Genomic DNA, 22,500 nt, shown 5'->3' with positions numbered 1-22,500 from the left:
TGTATGGAAGACAAGAATCGGACAAGATTTCTCTCAGTTGGTCTGTAAAAGGCAAATAACAGTGCAGAATATACTGTGGTGCTATTCATTAGGTAAGAATTTTCCTTATTAATGCCCTTAGAGCAATTAAGTTAGTGCTAAATAGATATTAAGGAGTTTACCATCATTTCAATTAGTCAAAATAGCAGGAAGAAATAAAATAAATAAATAAATAAAATTAAAATAATGTAAGAAAATATAAGCAAATAATATAAAATTTAAGCAAATAATATACTATTAATATGATATTAATAATATTAAGCAAATATGGTTCTGGGTTTAGTCCCACTGCGTAACACCTTGGGCAAGTGTCTTCTACTATAGCTTCGGGCCAACCAAAGCCTTGTGAGTGGATTTGGTAGACGGAAACTGAAAGAAGCCCGTCATATATATGTATATATATATGTAAGTATGTGTGTGTATATGTTAAGAGATCAATAGAATAAGTGTTAGGCTTACAAAGAATAAGTCCTGGAGTCGATTTAATTCGACTAAAGGCGGTGCTCCAGCATGGCTACAGTCAAATGACTGAAACAAGTAAAAGAATAAATAATATAAAATTTGTTGTCAGTAGGGTCCAACTCGGTGGAAGGTAAATCCTTTGGGTTTTGGCTGTCTTTCTTTGGAGTGGTTTTCCTTAGTATACTGACTGGTTGTGTAGAATGCAAACCTCCCTCTGTGGGTGGTGCAATAGTTTCTAATACTGGATTCAGGACTGTGGAGGTGTCCGCTGCCATGGTCGTTGATATGTCTTCTTTAAGTTGTATGAACTTGGCTGTTTGAGTGGGTGGTGGGAAGGCTTGTATGTTCTGGGTTGGCTTTGTTCGGGTGTCTCTTTTGCTTGTGGGTGGCTTATGTCTCTTACTCCCAGTGGGAAGGAGGTTATGAAGTGGACTTATTGCCCACATCAGTAGCACCTGGGTCTCTGCCCTTCCACCATCACACGCAGTATTTTGCCGTTTGGTATTTGTTCTAGGACCTGTTGGTTTACTTGGATTAACAACTCTATCCCCTACCCCCATCAGTTCGTTTGGTAGTTCGTACTATGTTTATTTTGTCCTCAATGTCAAGCAGGACAGCTCCTGAATTTTAACTTTTGAGACTCTTTGACCCAGGTAGGTTAGAAGGAGCACCAGCTTGTTTGTTTTTAGGGACACAGTGGAGTGTTCTTTGGCCTTGTTTTCCGAAACGAACCTCACCTCCACAGTGCCATATTTTTTCCCTCTGGCCACATATTTAATCCTTGACCATACTGGTTGCAAAAGCTTTTCAACAGTTTCTTTTGCTATTCGGTCAATCTTTCTCTGTTTGAGTGACAGAGTTTTCTATATTATCATTTGTCGTGCCGTGCACTGTTGTATATCACGAGCAGGGGTCAAGTTAACATTTGTGCCATTTCTCTAATAAATTCTTCACTTTTTATTATGTCTTCAATGTTAAAGTTGAATGATTCTTGTTGCACTCACAGTGCCGATGCGAAACCACGACTGTTAAGTTTGAATTCATCTTTCTTGAGGTCCTTAATTTCGTTGTTTGGAGTCTTCTTGAAAGTATCCACGCAACGGAGGAGAGAAGGAAATAGTTTGTTGTTCACTTCATCTTGGTGGGCGTAACCCTCACCGAGGCTGATTGAAAAATTAATTGTGTAGTAAAAATACAAATAAATGAAGGTAGCATTTCTTAACTTCTCTTTTATTTGCGTGTGTTGTATCATATCTATTTCATTGATTCCTAAGTATTTGTATGTTTGGCTTTGGTCTAATTCTCTTATTTCATTGGCTTTATCTAGTGTGATGTTGCTACTCTTAACTAGTTTTCCTCTTTTCAAGGTTGCTTTGGCACATTTTTTCTAAACCAAATTTCATATCTATTTCCTTGGTAAAGCCATGTACTGTCTGTAGTAGTGTTTCCAGCTCTTTGTCATTTTTAGCGTATAATTTTAGGTCATCCATATATAAGAGGTGGCCGATTGTTTTTCCGTAACATTTGTACCCGAATCCAGTTCTGTTTAGCATGACAGATAAATGTGTCTGCCGAGCAGAAAAGGAGTGGAGAGAGTGTGTGTCTCCCTGGAATATTTCTCTTCTAATGGTGATGGCATTGGTTTTTATGAGTCCCTCTTGTCTGGAGCTGTAGCATTGTCTGCCATTTATTCATAGAGTGTCTTATGTATTTTATAATAATTGGTGCTACCTTGTTCATGGCTAGTGTTTCGAGAATCCATGTTTGGGGAATACTATCAAAAGTCTTTCGGTAACCAATCCAGGTCGTACTTAGACCTTCCGTCTTTCTACGGCTGACTTCAGTTTTGGCTTTGTTGATCAGTAATTGATCTTTACAGCTGTGTGAGCCCTTGCAGCATCCCTTCTGCTCTTCTGCAAACAGGTTGTTTTCGTCCAGATGCTTACTCATTCTCTGTGATATGATTGCAGTAAACGCTTTGTAAATTGCAGGGAGACAAGTTATTGGTCTGTAATTCTGTGGGTTTGCCATTTCAGTGGATTTGGGATTCAGGATAGTTTTCCCTTCCATGAGTCATTCAGACATTGTCTCTGGCTCTGCTAGTATTTCATTAAATTTCTCAGCCAGCTTTTTGTGCATTCCTGTCAGGTATTTTAACCAGAAGTTAGGGATCTTGTCATGCTTCCAGTCACTTAGTTTTGGCAGTGCCTGATTGACCTCTTCAGTCATTATAGGGGTCCAGTGGTGTTCAGGTGGTGTGTTTGTTGTTTTGATAGACCTTTTCTGAGGTTGTTCCTTTACTGACCATATTCCTTTCCAAAATTCTTCCTTTACTTTTACTGTTGATTGATCTCTATTTTTTTTTCTGACAAGTTCTTGGTAGAATCTTTTAGGGTTTGAGTGAAACTTTGTTTTGTTCTCATACCGGTGGATTCTTTGTGCTTTGGTGAGGACATCTTGTTTTAGCTTTTCTTTTGCCTCAGGTATACCTTGTTCTGTAATTTTGTATTTGCATAATATTTTTCTACTGACACTCTAATTATATGCCCCTCCCCTACAAACACCCTATCAGGCAAATTTTCAAGGGTTGCATTGGCCGCTTGAACAACCATTTCTAAGGATTGTCCTCGCCAGTTAACCACTTCCTTTTTCCTCATTTGCAGGATTGTAATTTTCTCCTCCACGTCGTACACTACTGCAGCCACCACCCACATTACCTCATACCCTATCGGGATCTCCTCCACTGTCACCTTTGCGGTCCTGCAACCCAAGTAAGTGGGCAGCAGCATTATCTCTTTGTTCTTCAACGTTTGTGTAGACACCTCCTTGGCTATGCTAGCTGACTCGAAATGTGCTTCAGCTGTGGCACTTCTTACTCCTCGGCTAACAAAGCATACATTGTTCCAGATAGGTGCCATGCACTTTTCCACTGCTTCATTTTTTACCCCCCCCCCCCATTCTCTTTTGATGTTTTAGACCTTGTACAGAACTGTTTTTACATTAATGGCTTGTTATGTCTCAGGGGGCGACACCAACTTTGTCTCCTCTCCAGTTTTTTAAAATTAATTTTCTAAACTTGAATAGCTGGTCCATTGCTACTTCAAGTTCTGTAACGTTTCCACCCACGGCGGCTGAAAAGCTCTGTTTTTCCTTGGTATCTTGCTGGTTTACACTTGCGTTTCCTTTACCCATCTCGGGAAAATCCTTTTTTGACGCAAGATCAAATTCCATATTGAAACTTGTCTATAGTTGCTGGAGATGTTTGCTCCACAAACTGGTCTGGTTGGAGGCCCCATGACAGGGTTTATGTAGGGTTAGGGTTCAGTCTTTGCGTAACCCGTATAGTGTAGGAATGTCGTTGTTGGTAGCTTGAAAATTGTGTGCTGTCCTTTTTGTATGTTGCACCACATTCCCATGTGTGCGTTGAGGATTTTTTCCACTTTTTCGTGTTCTTGTGGTGTAACTTCTCTCATGTTACTGATGCGTTGTTGCATGGTCTGGACATAGTTCTGACGGCTGTCTATTGACCGTCTGCCAGACTTGTCCGTAGGGAGGCACACTAATTCTCTGTTCCTAATTCGTTGTCTCAGTTTATGTAGGCCTCTGTCAACAGATGAGCTGATTTGGTGGGTCCCCTCCTCACTATGTTTTTTAGTGGATTTGTTGTATCGGTTTAAGTTATGTCGGAGTCTATTTCTATAATATTCTATAACCAAATCCAAAATCAAAAAATTATCATTGTCTTTTTCTTTCAATTTTGTTTCCATTTCTTGCTGAGTGTCTTCCCAGCACCTAGGGCAACGAAACTCACTGTTTATATTGGTAGGCCATTAAAATAAACATGCCAGATTGTTCATTTACAAAGTCATGTGATAGGCAAAAAAGGGGGAAGACAGACAGAGAGAAAAAGGAAAGAAGGGAAAAAGAAAATAAAGGAAAAAATATTCACAGCATCAATGCTCTTAATATGTGTGATGTATCAGTTAGGATAATTTTTTGCACTTCCTGTATGGATGGTATGTTTCTTTATTGCCCACAAGGGGCCAACGAAGAAGGGATAATACAAAGACATGTGGGGACATAAAACAAGCGGAAAAGCAATATAAAATGTATGATACAAGATGAATGATAAATCCCCTATTTTTCAAAATATCCGGTCCCTATTTTTTAACAAGCTCTTCATACTCTATGTCCGTGGTTCTCAACATGTATGTATGAATTTTTACATGTAAATGAGAGAAAGGGGTGGTTATAGAGGGGTACTCCCGAGTGGAATCTGGATGTTACCCCATTCGGATTTACGGCTGAGAGTGGGTTTGTATTCTTGTATACAGATAGCTTCAGTGACTCGTCTCAGCATTGCACCAGTGGGATGTGTAGATAAGATGTTTAACTTAAGTCTCCCTAAGGAGCCCTCGTGGCAGTCTACAGCATGCTGATAGAAGATGGAGTTTGGTTTCTTTTCAATGTAGTTGTCCAGGTGTTCTTTGAACCTATCATTGATGCTCCAAGAAGTCTCACCAATGTATGACCCTCGGATAATCACGCAAGCTCCTTGGCGCTTAATCTGGTATACAATGCTCTTCATTTTGCAGTTCACGTGTGGGTTTATAGAACATACTGCACAATTATTTTGACAGATAATTCTACATAATACAGATTTGACAGTCCTACCTATCTTTTCTACAACTTTGATCTTAAGGCCAGTTGCGTGCAGGATTTTCTTGAATGCCTTACTTAATTCGTTCTTAGGTGTAGCATCAACAAACATTACACTGTGAAACTTCTTCTTATTATACCAAGTAGTGTTCTTATTTCTTTTGTTGGTGTATCTCTCCAATTTATTCCAGAACTTGATGCGGTATAGTGGGCATATACCATTTTCGTCATCTCTTAGAATGCATTCGAATCTTGTTTTCATTCTTTTGTACACTCTGATTCTATCATACTGTGTGTAACTGGAACGTTGCATTTGGAATATGTTGTGTTGGAGGTATTGTTGTTCTTGTGGTTGGCATAGTGGGGATATGTTCCTCATCTCTCTATGTCTGCCACGAGGATGTTGAGTTACCAGTGGATTAGCCATCAATTATAGTATTTTCTATCCATAGCACAGTATCTAGGGCGGGTAATCTATTACTGGAGTGTTTTGAGGGGTAGTCTACGGTAACCTTTATACTGCTATGGATAGAGTCAGCTATGTGTTGTATAGCTGTCATCACCTGTTCCTCATTTAGTGGAGTGTTCATATCTGTCTGTGTATCTGTGTTATTATTACATTTCACAAGGTTAATGTCGTCAACATATCGAGAGTACATAGCTAAGTGGATGTTACGGGTTGCTAAGCACTGTTTAAAATGTCTGTCCCACCATACCATGAAGAAGTTAGCAACATCACCGGCGATCCCTACTCCAATAGCACCGCCTTTCTCTTGTTTATATAGTTTGTTGTTGAACTTAAAAATATGATTTTTAAGTGTGGTTTTAAGGCTTACACCAATAGCGTGTGCTACAGTAATTCTGATGTCGTGTGCATCTGAGGGTGGGTGGTTTGGTTTCGTCCAGTCATGCCAGCGTTCACAGCGGGTCTTTTTGTATGCTGAGGTAATGGTAGGTGGTCTACCTCGTTTGTTGCGGGTGGGACAAGCATACGCAAGGTTATTCCGTAACAGATATTCATCGGTACCAGTCAGGGTCAGGAAGAGGCCTAGTTCATATACGTCCACATTTTTAAATATCATATTACTCTCACAAATTATCTCTATACATTTGTCGATGGCAAAGTCTACATCAATGGAAGGATATAGTGATACCACATCCATGCTACCTACAATGTGGTCACTGAGGTAACATGTGTTGTTGTATTCGCGGATCCTGCTAAGGGGGTCTTCAGTACTATCACACACATCTGCAGATAACTCTATTAAGGGTCGTAGGAATTGTGAGAGAAAATACAATATTTTGTGGTTGTTAGCATTGTTGGCACCACAAACTGGTCGGGTAGGTGGCCCAAGTACATGATCCGTGTGGCTCTTATGATCCTCTCAAAGGCCATATAGGGGTGGGATTTCATTGTTGGTGGTTATGAAATTGCTGTATGTTTCTCAGACTGGAGAATGATACTCCACATCCCCATGCATGCATTCAGGACTTTTTCATTTTCAGTGTATTCGAGTGTTGTTTCTTTCGTGTCCCTGATGTGTGGTTGCATTCTCGAAATATAATCTTATTTCTTTATTCTCTACTCTATTTCTTTATTTACTCGAAATATAATTTCATAGGTTGTCAACAGACATTCTACCTGATTTGTCAGTCGGGAAGCATAGTTGCCGAACCTGTGTTACAGTCTGCTGAAAAAAATTTGTTCCTTTGTGCATGAAGTCTGTATGCTTCAAAGAAGGTTTTCCTACAAATCTTACAGTGATATTCTGTAACATTTCTGCATAATGCTCTTTGTTTAGTAAATGCTTCACTGCATAAAGGTTTCTCTCTGATGTTTGTGTAGTTTCTAGTGAAAGGAATCCAATTTCTTATCCTACACATCTAAGCTTTGCAACGTCCGTCTACAGATTGCAAATCAGATGTCCAGTCCAATATCCCAAATGTTGGCACTACCACCCAAACTGCAAAAGCATTGTGAGATATCCTTCTTGATTTTTGTGTAAATTTATCTGAGTCTAATGCATCTAAAATGATGGATACAATTGAGAATTTATTGTCAGGGTACAAGAGCTGTAAGTTCCACATTAATTCACCCGAAATGTTTTCATCTTCCTGTACTTTCGATTGTACATTCACATCCACTGGAAAGCTGGCCTCTACAACAATACATTACTTTTCTTCCCTGTTCCGTAGAATAATATCCGGTTTTATGTTTGCACCGAATGGATCTTTTTATTGGGATGTTCCACCAGTATTCCTTGATTTTAAAGGTGTGAATACCTGCTGGTTCTTACATGCTTTTGATGTATACATCTCGGTAGTCCTTCTTGTGGATAACATCGTAAATAATCATTTGCAATTATATCATACCTCAGGGGCAGCTAGTATCTTATTGACATTTTGGGGCTCTACTGCTGATGTCGGTGATATCATCCACACTGGTATAGCAGAGCTTTATTGTTTTGTATCACATCATGGAAGTTTGGTGGTATCTTTGTCTCCTTTTTTATCAGGTATTTAATAGCTATCTCCTGTTCCAGGATAGTAAAGTCATATCCTTTTAGGGCAGCACTACCTCCTCCAGACACTTGATATAGGCCTCCGTGTTGAGTCTGAGTTCATGTGGTGAGATGAATGGAGGCATAACGTCACCCTCACTAGCGATCACTCCCAACACCATGATGTTGACTGGATGTTTTTCTCCCGTTGCATGTTCTGGGGACACGGCAAGCCGACGGTTGTTCTGTGTGTCCAAGGCTACTCTTGCTGTCAATGCTGTTATTATCCTCCAGCTATGGGATATGTAGCCTTGCATTAATCTTTGCTGGTATGATACCTGCTTCTGTTTAGATAGGCCAATCCAGCCTCTTTTCAATCACATGAGACAGTTGTATTTTCAGTGTACCTGCTCAGTAGTTCTCCATCTCTGAAGATGATGTTGCTCTCACTTTTGAGTATGCATAGAATGTACTCATTTTTCTCCTTTACTATTCAGCAGTTGTTGCCTGAGTAATGTGGAGGCGCAATGGCCCAGTGGTTAGGGCAGCGGAGTGGCGGTCATAACATCGCAGTTTCGATTCCCAGACCCCGGTTGTTGCGAGTGTTTATTGAGCGAAAACACCTAAAGCTCCACGAGGCTCCGGCAGGGGATGGTGGCGAACCCTGCTGTACTCTTTCACCACAACTTTCTCTCACTCTTACTTCCTGTTTCTGTTGTGCCTGTAATTCAAAGGGGTCAGCCTTGTCACACTGTGTCACGCTGAATATCCCTGAGAACTACGTTAAGGGTACACGTGTCTGTGGAGTGCTCAGCCACTTGCACGTTAATTTCACGAGCAGGCTGTTCCGTTGATCGGATCAACTGGAACACTCGACGTCGTGAGCGACAGAGTGCCAACAAACAACAATGCCTGAGTAATACACTGTGACATTCAAAGGCTGTTTGGACTGACCTTATGCTTCTATACCATTACTTCGTCTCTCACAAATCTTATCAGTGTAATTGTTAATGTGGAAGTTGCCAGTGGTGGTCAGTCCCTTTCTAGTTTTGATGTCCAGGCAGTGGCTCTCGTCAGGTGTCCAGTCCAATATTCCAAATGTTACTAGCACTTACACTCCAAAAGCATTGTGAAACATGGTCTTGTTAAATACAGACAGCTCTGAGTTCCATATTTTCCAGAGCTTATAGAAGTACTCTCTTGTTATTCTGACTTTAGTCACAGTTCCAATGTATGCAATATTCTCATCGCTTCCAAGGTACTTGTAGCTTTCATCATTAATGATAGGGGAGATATGAACAGGCCATCGATGTACATGTTCTCTGCCTGGTCAACAATTTTTCCTTGGTTGACTATCATGTACGAGCATTTATCTTGCCCGAACTAGATTCCTACGTCTCCTGAGATAGTCGTGACTAATTTCAATCGTCTCTTAATGTTGTTGATGCTATCAGAATATACCTTAAGGTCAACAAAAAAATGTAAGAGCGACATTAATTCTATTCTTGCCTGCACATCTCAGCATGTAACCAGGGCTGATAAGGGATTCATTGCCAGTACAAACAACATTACCAATACTAGCAGAAAGACTGCCCTCTGGTCAGTTTTCTGCTGGCCACTTGATAATAGTTTTCACATGATATTTTACATCTAATTATTCGTATAATAGTGCTCAGTTGGTTTTGGGATTTGGTTTGCAAGATTCTTTATGTGAGTTCATGTGTTGAAGCATATTCTGTTGTGTCTGGGGGAGAGTCATTCTCTTTTGATATCTTATAATTTAACACACTCACCAGTAAAGTTTCCACTTATTTCTTTTTTATTTTTCTAAAATTTTCGTTGTGTCTTGCAACCTTTTCAATAGTTTTGACTCTGTTCATTATTAACACTGCGTTCTTTTTGTTTGTTTGTGCGCATGTGTGTGGGTCTGTGTGTGCATACACATGCATGTATGTATGCAATCATGTGTGTACATTTATATGTATGTATTTTGCATATTCGTGTATTTGCATGTCTGTGTTTGTGTTTTTATGTATGTGTGTGTGTACCTCTGTCTTCTTGTGTGCATGTCTGATTGTGTTTGTGTGTGTGTGTTTTGCAACTATATACCGTGTTTGTATGTATGGACGTGTGTCTCCACATGTGTCCTTGTGTGAAGTAAAGTGTGTGTGTATATATAGTCGTGTTTCAGTCTCCATTTGTGTAAGTGTGTTTGTCTGTTCATATAACCTATGTACCTATCCGTCGGTATGTTCTGTTTATTTTCATATCCATATGCTTGTGGAGAGCAAGCAATAAAATCAGGCATTGAGGATATTTATTGAAGATAATTTATTCTTTGTAATATGCTACCTGGTATGTAAGGCTTACAGAATCAGTGTGTGTGAATACATTATTAAATGATACCTACTGTGAGACAGGCATCGCAAACCATATGTGGGGCACTAAAACAAAGAGAGACAGCTAGCAGTCCGAGCTGTTGACAGCTGGCAAGATGACTACCGAAAGAGTGCCAGTTTATATAAAGCTTTACATATTTTTCACCAAACTTTTTATAGTTTACTTTTTCTCTAGCAGCCATCTCCAGAACCCTCGGTTTCCTGTAAGCACGATCTGATGCATCAGTCTCATCACCCATAGTTTCCTGTTGGGAAGAGGCCTTTGCTGTACTGTTTTATGATCAAATGACCCACTGTTTAATTACTGCAGCAATCTTGTTGTTTCTTTGCGTTTATTCAAAGAAGATCTTTTTTTTTTTTTTTTACTCTTGCAGGAGTGGCTGTGTGGTAAGTAGCTCGCTTACCGACCACATGGTTCTGGGTTCAGTACCGCTGCGTGGCACCTTGGGCAAGTGTCTTCTACTATAGCCTCAGGCTGACAAAAGCCCTGTGAGTGAATTTGGTAGACTGAAACTGAAAGAAGCCCGTCGTATATATATATGTGTGTTTGTGTGTCTGTGTTTGTCCCCCCAACATCGCTTGACGACTGATGCTGATGCTGGTGTGTTTACGTCTCCGTAACTTAGCGGTTCGGCAAAGAGACCGATAGAATAAGTACTAGGCTTCCAAAGAATAAGTCCTGGGGTCGATTTGCTCGACTAAAGGCGGTGCTCCATCATGGCCACAGTCACATGACTGAAACAAGTAAAAGAGTAAAAGGAGTTTTATCTTTTACTTGTTTCAGTCATTAGATTGTGGTCATGCTGGGGCAATTCCTTAAGGAATCTTTTTAGTAGAATGAATTGACCCCATCCTCAACTGTTTCATTTTCCTATTCCTCCTAATTGGTCCACTCTTTTCCTTTTACCAATTGGGTCCCATATTTTTTTCCCTCCAAAGAATACTTATTTTCCTTTTAAGCCTGGTTCTGATTCTATCAGTTTCTTTCTGCTGAACCACTAAGTTATGGGGATGTAAACATACCAATACCAGTTGTCAAGCGGTGGTGGGGGACCAAAACAGGCACAAAGACACACATCTATCTATGTGTATGTGTATGCGTGCGTGCGTGCGTGTGTGTGTGTGTGTGTGTGTACTCTTTTACTTGTTTCAGTCATTTGACTGGCCATGCTGGAGCACTGCCTGGGGGTCGAGCTAATCGACCCCAGGACTTATTCTTTGTAAGCTTAGTACTTATTCTATTGGTCTCTTTTGCTGAACTGCTAAGTTACGGGGACGTAAACGCACCAGCATTTTTTGCTTTTAAAGCTTCATTGCCTTCTCTAATTAACTCTAACCCGCAACCAATGCTTGTAATTAACAAAAAGAAAAACATTTTTTTTTTATCATTCTTTTTTGTTGTTTGTCAAATAAGGAATTTTTTCATTTTTCCTGTCTTTGAAAACAGAGCTGTCAAGTCATCTGTTGGCAGGATTTTGTCAACAAACAACACCATTTTTTTTAGCACTGACCTTCTGTATGTCTGTCTCTCTCTAATACATACACATATGTATACATGAACGTGTGTGTATGTATATATATATATATATATATATATATAACAACATAAATAATATATAAATATATGCATATATCCATACATATATGTACATACCTACATCTATATGTATATATACATGCATATATGAGTACAGGACATCACAAAAAAACGTTAAACACAATGAGAAACGAAAACATAAAGACGAGGACAGAAAACGAACTTTTTATACATACATACACATACACATATGTATGATCTATGTATTATCATTATCATCGTTAAACGTCCGCTTTCCATGCTAGCATGAGGTAATGTTTATGAAGTTATCCAATCCTGGAATATTTATAGAAATTCTCCTACGGAGATTCCTGTAAACACTTTCTGATGATGTTTTTTGTTTCAATAAATATATTCTGTTGAAACTCTGCTTGTTGTGCTTTCCATATTTTCAAACCTTCATTGTTCTTTTGTTGTATGATTTGCTTGTTTAGGTCATGGGGTTACGGCCAAGCTGGGGCACTGCCTTGATGAGTTGTGTGGTACTTATTTTAACAGTCTCTTTTGCTGAACTGCCAAGTTATGGCAGCGTAAACAAACCAGGGCCAACTGTCAAGCAGTAGATGGGTGGACAAATGCAGACACAAATATAGACACACTCACTGATACATATATATATATATATGTGTGTGTGTGTGTATACATATGTGTATGTGTGTGTGTGTGATCATCTTCATCATCGTTTAATGTCCGCTTTCCATGGAATTATAATAGAAGACTAACTCTAACTTTACCTTTCATCCTTGTGGGGTTGATGAAATAAAAGTGAAATACTGGGGTAGATTTAATATTTCTATTAAATATCCCAGATGTGAATGGAATTATAATAGAAGACTAACTCTAACTTTACCTTTCATCCTTGTGGGGTTGATGAAATAAAAGTGAAATACTGGGGTAGATTTAATATTTCTATTAAATATCCCAGATGTGAATGGAATTAAAATAGAAGGCTAACTCTAACTTTACCTTTTGTCCTTTTGGGGTTGATAAAATAAAGTAGCAGTGAAATACTGGGGTAGATTTGATATTTCTATAAAACTTCCTAGATGTGAATGGAATTATTATAGAAGACTAACACTAACTTTATGTTTCATCTATTTGGGGGTTAAAGAAAAAGGTCCATTTAATATTCCTATAACAACAACTGCCAGGAAATATCAACAAAGCAGGAGTGGCTGTGTGGTAAGTAGCTTGCTTATCAACCACATGGTTCCGGGTTCATTCCCACTGTGTGGCACCTTGGGCAAGTGTCTTCTACTATAGCCTCGGGCTGACCAAAGCCTTGTGAGTGGATGTGGTAGACGGAAACTGAAAGAAGCCTGTCGTATATATGTATATATATGTATGTGCGTGTATATGTTTGTGTGTCTGTGTTTGTCCCCCCCAACATCGCTTGACAACCGATGCTGGTGTGTTTATGTCCCCGTAACTTAGTGGTTTGGCAAAAGTGGGATTGATAGAATAAGTACTAGGCTTCCAAAGAATAAGTTCTGGGGTCGATTTGCTCGACTAAAGGCGGTGCTCCAGCATGGCCACAGTCAAATGACTGAAACATGTAAAAGAGTAAAGCATTTACAGTGTTACAAAATGGTTTATTAAAATAATTAACAGTTGGGAAAATTTTTTTGTTTTTCTTCACCACCCCCATCTTCATCATTGTCATCATCATCATCATCATCATTATTATCGTTATTACACTGCTACGATGACAGTGACGACGACCAACATCACCAACACCACTAATATTACCACCATCTCCACCACCACCACCACCAGCTCCTGCAGTGTAGCAGCATCACCACCACCACCACCAACATCAGCATCAGACATAGCGTTCATCACCATGGCAACATCTCTCCCGCTCTCAATGTCAGCATCCACAAGTCTTATTACAGATTAGCCTGACTGTTGTCATTTCTTTCCTTCCCATTGCCATGACCACCACCCTGGACTATTGGTGCAGTGATCGTTATCTGTTCTCGGTCCCTATGGTTGTAACAAGACCCATTTCTTTGGTGGTGTGAGTCCATGTCTGAATTTGTGTTTGAGTTTGACTTCAGCTCTGGTCTACGTCCAACCGCACGGTGCAGGGGCACGCTCTGTAGGCCCCGCTGATCTCCCCCTCCTCCTCCGAAGTAGAGACCCACCAGGAGTAAGACGAAGAAAGACATAACCACACCGCTTACTGCCATGGCAACTGACTGCTTGGCCAGGGCGGAGGCCGTGCGCAGCCGGCCGCGCCTCATGTGGCGCCGTGACTGGAAGTGAAGATTGAGGGCAATGCCGCCGAGTAGAGGGTTGGCCAGGAGACATATGGTGAATAGCGTGATTTGGTAGAGAGACCTGTGGAAGAGAAAGAGGGAACGGTGAGAGAATGTGTGTGTTTGAGCGAGAGAGATGAGTGTGTGAGAGAGAAAGTATGTGTGTGTGTGTGTGTGTGAAAAAGTGTGTAAGTTCCAATAGCAGTTCATATATAATCATAGAGATAGATGTTATATATACACACATATTTATATACGTACACACATACACACACAAAAACGTTTAGATTTTAGCGGTCCAACATGGCGTATGATAGATAGAGATAGACGTTATATATATATATACACACACACACACACACACACACATATACATTTTCATCGTCATCATTTAACGCCCATTTTCCACACTGACATGGATCGGTCAGTTTGACAGAGCTGACCACCTGAAGAGCTGGTCAGGCTCCCTGTTCTGGCATGGTTTCTGTGGGGGGAAAATAGTGGCCGAAACAGTTGTCATGCTTCAAACAGCTTATAAGGATGCTGCCATGAGCAAAACACAAGTTTACGAGTGGTTTTCATGCTTGAAGAATTGTCGCTTGAAGCCCAACGCATTCAAGCAGCAGAAACCTGAACTACAACGGGTTTGTCCCACGGAGAATGTTTCCACTTACTTTTGGGTACCCCCTCATATTTCCCTGGGTGTCCATATATCATATCCTGCAAATCACCCATTACTGCCCTAAAATAGAGAAAAGCTGATGGAATAATGTATTCATGGCCTGCTAGAAATAAGAGTGAAATGTCATTCGACTCAAACCAAATGGAAGGTCATGTTGCATAATGTAGAAATAGCACCCAAATGTTTCTCAAATGCTCCATTTTAACATTAAGAAAGAAAGGATGCATTGAATTATGTACTACAGCAGATGGGGTGTCTGAGAAAAACCCAGTAAAATCCATGGTGACGACGAAGACACCTTTTATCAGTGGACTGGTGGGTGAATGGTTGGCCTAGGGCTAAACAACAATAACAACAAGCAACTGTAAATATTGTTGTAATCCTTAATATGGTTGCAAGGAAAGTAAAACCAGTCTTTGATAAATTGCTACCTGGCAAGAAAAGAAAAGGTGCCAGGGAAGACATAGCAAGATTCTATAAAGTTGGTGAAACGGTGTATACGAGGACCGTCTTCGCGATGGATGTTGTTGGGTTTTTCTTATTCACTTCGGTATACAGTAGACTTAGTAAAACCAGTAAAGACATGACTATATCTGACCTGCTACTATGTACTCTCTTTACTTATAGCGACTGGGTTATTCCATTCGTCATGTGGGAGGGGTGTGTCATTATTTCTAATTCCCTACAAGTATAGAACAGCTTTTCCATAATCGATGCAAAATAAATGAGTATGTGTGTGTGTGTGTAGTTATGCAAATCTATATATATATATATATATATATATATATATACATACATACATACACACACATACACACACATATGTATTTACATATACATATGTGTGTGTGAGTGTGAATATATATATATATATATATATATATATATATATATATACATACAGAAAAAGAGAGATAACAAGAAAGATAGATACATAGATAGACAGACACACACACACACACACACACACACACACACACATATATATATAGAGAGGGAGATAGATAGATAGATGCATACATACATATGAAAGTGGATACATAGATAGACAAATAGACGAAGAAATATATTAGGCAGATAAATAGACAGAGAGATAGCTATCAGACAGGTTGATAGATAGATACATACATACATACATATGAAGGTAGATACACAGCTAGACAGATAGATAAACATATAAATGTATTAGATAGATAGTTAGTTAGATAGATAGATAGATAGATAGACAGCTTGATAGAAGGATTTATGAGAGAGTGAGCAAAGATGATATAAGGACAGAAAACTCACGTTTTATCTGAAAATTGGTTTATCCGAGTCATATTGACAACAGTCCCTGGTCTTCTGTTCTGAGAGTTGTTGAGGTGAGCTGGTATGGAGTGGTGGTGGGGGGGGGGGGGATGGTAGGGGTGACTGTCATTGTGTATGGGAATGTGACAAAAATAGTCTGCCTGGCTGTCAGTTTACAAACACATGTATACACACCTATACATATTCACATTTGTATGTATGTTTGTCAATCTCTCTCTCTCTCTCTATCAATCTGTCTGTCTGTCTTTCTGCCTCACTCTCTACATCTACCTACTCTGTCTGTCTATCTAGTTATCTACAAGGTAGCATCAAACAGTTCCCAGACTAATTTTGTAGCGCGCCAACAGGTGGCGGCACATGGTTTCATGCGTAGCGGGAGCTAACAGTCACCTTCGTGAAGCAGTGTGTGCCGAGTGATATCACTGTGTTTACTTCACAAGTTGTGACCTTTGTGTTTTTGGGATCACACGTATGCTGTAGTCTGGAATTTTGTCATGGACAGGAACAAAGAGCCAATGTTAAAGTTTGCGGTAAAAAGGAAGTCTGCTACAGAGACATTGAGCATGCTTTGGGAAGCTTACGGCGATGAGGTAATGGGTCGTATGCAATGTGACACGGGCATTTCAAAAGAAGAAGAATGTCCTTGGTAGACGATGAGCAATCTGGAAGTCATCTCCAGAAATATGGTATTGAGCAATGAGAATTCATCCCTAAGGGCCAGTCTGTCAATTGAATGATCTGTGACGCTTTGAAGCATTTGAAGAAGGACATGTAGTGAAAGTGACTGGATCTATGGAGCACAAAGAACTGGATTCTGCATGACGACAACGCACCCTGTCACCAAACTCGGATCTCTGTGGTTATCGTCACTGCATGTCGAGATCTTAAAAAAAAAATTTAATGTATCATATAGATGTACCGTATTTTAACATGTCTAAGGAACCCCTTTTTCTCAAAACTTAGGTAAAAGATATAGGAGTTTCTTATACATGCATATTACTATAATCCCTTATAAAACCTTTTTTTCCAAATTTTAAGCCCCCCCCCCCAAATTAGGGGGTTTCTTATATGTGAAGGTTCCTTATACATGTTAAAATACGGTAATTTTTGAATTGAAACCTTTTTTGGCCCATGACACTCCATGGACCCTAAGTAATGCATGTGTAAAATTTCATTAAAATCGGTTGGGTCGATCTCGAGTTTTAATGACATGACAAACACACACACAGACACACATCCTGTGTTTGATATATATATATATATATATAAATATATATATATATATATATATATATATATATATATATATATATATATATATATATATATATATCACATATACATTTATATATTTTATGTGTGTATATATATATCACATATATTTATATACTGAGGGTGATAAATTGAATATTAATTTAATTAACATAAATTTAAAACCAGTGGCCTAGCATATAAAAATCTGAAAATTCAGAAAAATTGTATTACATGCGTATAAGAAGAGATGACCACTAAGTGGACATCCGATATGCTAGAATGAGATCAACTACGATCTAACCACAAAGAAAAATAATGTTCTCCAGAAAAAATTCAGCAAACTGGTGTTTGCTGAATTTTTTCTGGAGAACATTATTTTCTTTGTGGTTGGGTCGTTGATGATCTCTTTCTAGCATATCGGATGTCCACTTAGTGGTCATCCCTTCTTATAGTATATATCACATATATATATATATATTTATATATATTATGTACACACACGCACATATATATATGTATATATATATATATATATATATATATATATATATATATATATCACAATATTTATATGTATATCTATCTATCTATACACACATGCACATGTATGTATGTATGCATGTATGTATGTATGTACGTATGTATGTATGTATGTATGTATGTATGTATGTGACTGTTCCATGTCATCTCTTTGACAAGTTCGTGGCTGACGGTGGAAATGCTTGATCAAAACATTTTTACATTCTGACAGGAAGAATGTGGTTCCAGATTTTATTTATACACTGACCGGAATTCTATTGATGTTTTTTGGACTTTTTTTTAATACTTTGATTGTTTAAATATACACACATGCACATTTCATCATCATCATCATCATCATCGTCATCATCATCATTTAACGTCCGTTTTCCATGCTCGCATAGGTTAGATCAGGGGTTTTCAAACTTTTTGACTTGCGGACCCCTTTATATTTCAGGCTTTACCTTAGGGACCCCCTTATAAACGCTTATGAAATTTATACATAAATATTTGCTTAAAATAACATATATTTTTACATTTATTTATTTAACAGTATTTAACAAATAGGTTTATTGTCAATTAAAAGATTTCGATTAAAAAACATGTATAAAATCAAATTGCCCATAAAAAGTATTTGCTATCCACCGACCCCCTGTCTTGTCCTTGCGGACCCCCTGTGGTCCGCGGACCACAGTTTGAAAACCCCTGCACTAGATCAGGGGTTTTCAAACTTTTTGACTTGCGGACCCCTTTATATTTCAGGCTTTACCTTATAAACGCTTATGAAATTTATACATAAATATTTGCTTAAAATAACATATTTTTACATTTATTTATTTAACAGTATTTAACAAATAGATTTATTGTCAATTAAAAGATTTTGATTAAAAAGTATTTGCTATCCCATAAAAAGTATTTGCTATCCACGGACCCCCTGTCTTGGCCTTGCGGACCCCCTGTGGTCCGTGGACCACAGTTTGAAAACCCCTGGGTTAGATGGTTTGATGGACCAAGGAAGGGTTAGGTTAAGAGTTATGTCCCTTGGGACAGAAATCCTCCGTCTCTGAGGATGTTGTGAGGTGACAAGAATTTTTTTTTTTTGAGATGATGACGATGATGACAATGATGAGATTGATGATGATGACGATGACACTGGCACTCATGACAATGATGATGATGACGATGATGACATTGATGACGATAACAATGTTGGTGATGACAACGATGATGATAATAAAGAAGACGACTACGGTGACGATGATGTTGATGATCATGGTGATGATGATGAGGAGGAGAAGGAGGAGGCGGTTTCATAATACAAACAGAGTAAGCAGAGCTCAAAACAAGAATTTATATATTTTCTGTTTATTTCATATTTTCATTTTCATTGTGCTGATTAAAAATATAATATAACATAACATAATGCATATATATGTGTGTTTGTTGTGTGTGTACGTGTGTGTTACAATGGTTGAAAGTTTCCAATAAATTCCACGTGTAATTCAAAAATTTAATTGTGCTCAACATCTGTCTCGGCAGAGTGAAAACATCATCATTTATATAATTACAAAAGTAACATACATAATTAATTAATTAATTTAAAAGTGAAGAGTTCTTCAGGAGAAAAAAAAAACAAAACAAGCAAATGAGTTTGTGTGTGTATGTGTATGTGTGTGTGTTTATATACATATACATATATATATATATATATATATATATATATATATATATATATATACACACACACACACACACATATATAAGTTTTGGGGACGTAAACACATCAACATCGGTTGTCAGACACACAAATACACAGACACATATATATATATATATATATAGGTGCAAGAGTGGCTGTGTGGTAAGTAGCTTGCTTACAAACCACAAGGTTGCGGGTTCAGTTCCACAGCGTGGCACCTTGGGCAAGTGTCTTCAACTATAGCCTCGGGCCGACCAAAGCCTTATGAGTGGATTTGGTAGACGGAAAGTGAAAGAAGCCCATCGTATATATGTATATATATAGTGTGTGTGTGTGTATGTGTATATATATATATATATATATATCTGTGTGTGTGTGAAGGCGCATGGCTCAGTGGTTAGAGCGTCAAGCTTACGGTCGTGAGGTTGTGAGTTCGAATTCCGGACCAGGCTGTGTGTTGTGTTCTTGAGCAAGACACTTTATTTCACGTTGCTCCAGTTCACTCAGCTGTAGAAACAAGTTGTGACATCACTGGTGCCAAGGTGTATCGGCCCCTTTGCCTTTCCCTTGGATAACATCAGTGGTGTGGAGAGGGGAGGCTGGTGTGCATGGGCGACTGCTGGACTTTCATAAACAACCTTGAGCGGACTTGTGCCTGGGAGAGTAATTTTCTAGGTGCAATCCCATGGTTAGTCATGACCGAAGGGGATCTCAGCATATATATATATATATATATATATATATATATAAGTATGCATATAGATATATATATATATGGGTGTACACGCACACACATATATACACACAGCAAGTATACAATTAATAGTATGCCATAACAGCATTATATGAAAGCACAAGAATAATATAACAAAAGAGAAAGATTATAATAGATAAAAATTAAAGTGAAAAAAAGGGGGTTATAATAAAAAAAAAAAGGGTAGGGGTCATACTAAGTGAATTTGGATACCAATAAAAAGGGAACTGGTAAAAATTTCATATAAATCAGGAAAATTATGATATAATAATAATAAATATCGTAAAGTAATTATAATGATAATTAAAAAAAAAACTGAAAAATGGTTAGAAATAGTACAATAGAAAGGAGATAAAAGAAATGCAGTATAACAGGATAGAGTATAATAGCAGGTCGAAGGTATATTTGTAGCTTAAGATTTTTGTATTTTCTATCTGAAAATTTGGTTATGAAACACGTGTAGTCATTTTATTATCATTATCTTATGATATTTATTTTGTATTATATTATACTTATTTATCGTGCATTTACTTATTAATTTTTCTATATGTGACTGGATTTTCATGGATAAGATCATGAACTTTCCTCTAAAACTATACATTTATATATTTATAGTGTGAATCTTAATTTAATTTTAATTTATATATATATATATATATATATATATATATATATATATATATATATATATATATATAAATATATATAAATATATATATATATAAGCAATATATATATATATATATATATATAAATATATATATATATAAGCACATACACACACATACATATATGCTTGTATGCATACTTGAATCTATGCATGTATGTATGAGGGTATATTACTTTGTGGTGGGCATAAGCAAAATTAAGTAATCTCATTACATATATCGGGAAGTGCTGGTGAGGGTTTGTCTTTTAAAATACCATCGAGTATTTTTATTGCTACACCTGCCCCAACCATAATCAATGACAGAAAAAGAACCGTGTTGAATAACTTCATGCGGGCATTCATGCTTCGGCGACGAGCTTCAGCCTTCCTTGTGTCTTCTTCGTTTTCTGGATATACTGTGAGCAAATCACCATAGCAACCAAATAGCATACGACATTCATGTTTGCTCTTGTAGCGGGCAATGGCCATGAGGATAGCACTCAATACTGACACTGATGACATCACCAACGAATAAACGAGTATATGGTCTGTAAAACAAAGCCAAAAGTAACATATATATATATATATATATATATATATACATACACATATACATATTTATGCATACAAATATTAAAGTAAATAGAGAAATATAATTGACACATTAAACATTTATTAACATATTAACATAATAATATAATTATATTATAAAAAGGTATAATATAATATAGCAAATAATTAAAACAAATATATATCCTAAAATTTGTTTCGATTCATATCCAGTAGTAAATTTATAAAAATTCACATTTATGCATATGAGTCTCGTCAGGGCATTTTCATAAATTCACTGGGGGATACAAGTCGAAACAAATTGTAGGATATACATTTGTTTTAATTATTTGTTATCTTATATCTTTTTATAGTATTATTATATTATATTATAATGTTGATAAATTTTTAATATGTCAATTGTATTTCCCTATTTTCATTAATATTTGTATATTGTACTTATACCATTTTATTTGTGGTATTTCACTGAAGTACCAGTGTAAATTGAATGTTTTCCATCCCTTTGAAGGAAATGGTTTTTCCTTGGATTGATTTACAGTTATATATATATATATATATATATATATATATATATATATATATATATTACAATTAAAAGGGTAAAGGATTAACAATTTATTAATTTATTAATAAATTAATAATTAATAATTTTTACCAAGCCCTTCGGTATGTAAGCACCATTATCGGTGAGGAACTTATTTAAAAGTTCTTATACATTTATAAACAAAATTAAGGGATCAGCAACAGGTTGCTTCACCACATACTGAAGTTCAGAAATAGCAGCTAAAATGCTGAAACTCCAACAGATAGCAATTACCTGCAACTCACATAGGCAAAACAAGAAGAAAAATAACGAACTAAACTAGCCATAGTTAATCACATACATGTTTCTGGTTTAGAAGGAAAAACTCTTCATTACCTCATCGGTATGATATTCCAGTTGCAAATTCGATGATACTGGCAAATGTATGCCCTTCATAATGCTAACCACTCAGAGAGTGTAGTGGGTGCTTTTACGTGTCACCTGCACGAAGGCCAGTCAGGCGGTACAACTCAGAGAACTTGTGTTTGAAAAGGTTAATCGAAAGCGCTCACACACCAGGAAAAGGACTTTCAAAAAAGGTTAGTAACATCCTGGCTCCAAGAA

The 22,500-nt window shown here is 37.6% G+C and overlaps 3 protein-coding genes across 13 annotated transcripts in view; 1 reads left to right on the top strand and 2 right to left on the bottom strand.

The window, feature by feature from the left end:
- LOC106876738 (N-acyl-phosphatidylethanolamine-hydrolyzing phospholipase D) overlaps positions 1-22,500 on the top strand; it is a 235,918-nt gene that overhangs the window by 12,559 nt on the left and 200,859 nt on the right. For 4 of the 11 annotated variants that reach the window (XM_089345155.1, XM_089345151.1, XM_089345154.1 and 1 more), the window contains exon 6: positions 3,165-3,903. The exons of 5 other annotated variants lie outside the window; for them this stretch is intronic. In XM_089345155.1, the coding sequence (XP_089201281.1) occupies positions 3,165-3,344 (180 nt within the window). In that variant the 3' untranslated portion in view covers positions 3,345-3,903. Of the gene's footprint in view, positions 1,799-3,164; positions 3,904-10,434; positions 12,023-22,500 lie in introns of those variants that run through there. 2 more of the 11 variants (XM_089345156.1, XM_014925424.3) reach the window with 2 other exon arrangements.
- On the bottom strand, positions 13,229-16,952 carry LOC106876736 (uncharacterized). Its single transcript, XM_014925421.3, has 2 exons — positions 15,888-16,952; positions 13,229-14,000 (listed from the first exon to the last, which is right to left on the bottom strand). Exons 1-2 carry the CDS (start codon positions 15,917-15,919, stop codon positions 13,547-13,549), a joined length of 486 nt encoding a protein of 161 aa, XP_014780907.1. The 5' UTR covers positions 15,920-16,952; the 3' UTR covers positions 13,229-13,546.
- The window catches only part of LOC106876737 (acetylcholine receptor subunit beta), a 19,625-nt gene continuing 18,383 nt past the window's right edge, over positions 21,259-22,500 (bottom strand). Inside the window, exon 6 of the mRNA XM_089345159.1 lies at positions 21,259-21,331. The gene's annotated coding sequence lies outside the window, so the exon portion shown is untranslated. The remainder of the gene's footprint in view (positions 21,332-22,500) is intronic.

Source organism: Octopus bimaculoides, chromosome 29, assembly GCF_046866305.1.
Source record: "Octopus bimaculoides isolate indiv1 chromosome 29, ASM4686630v1, whole genome shotgun sequence".
Taxonomy (NCBI): domain Eukaryota; kingdom Metazoa; phylum Mollusca; class Cephalopoda; order Octopoda; family Octopodidae; genus Octopus; species Octopus bimaculoides.
This window is presented reverse-complemented; position numbering and strand designations above follow the sequence as displayed.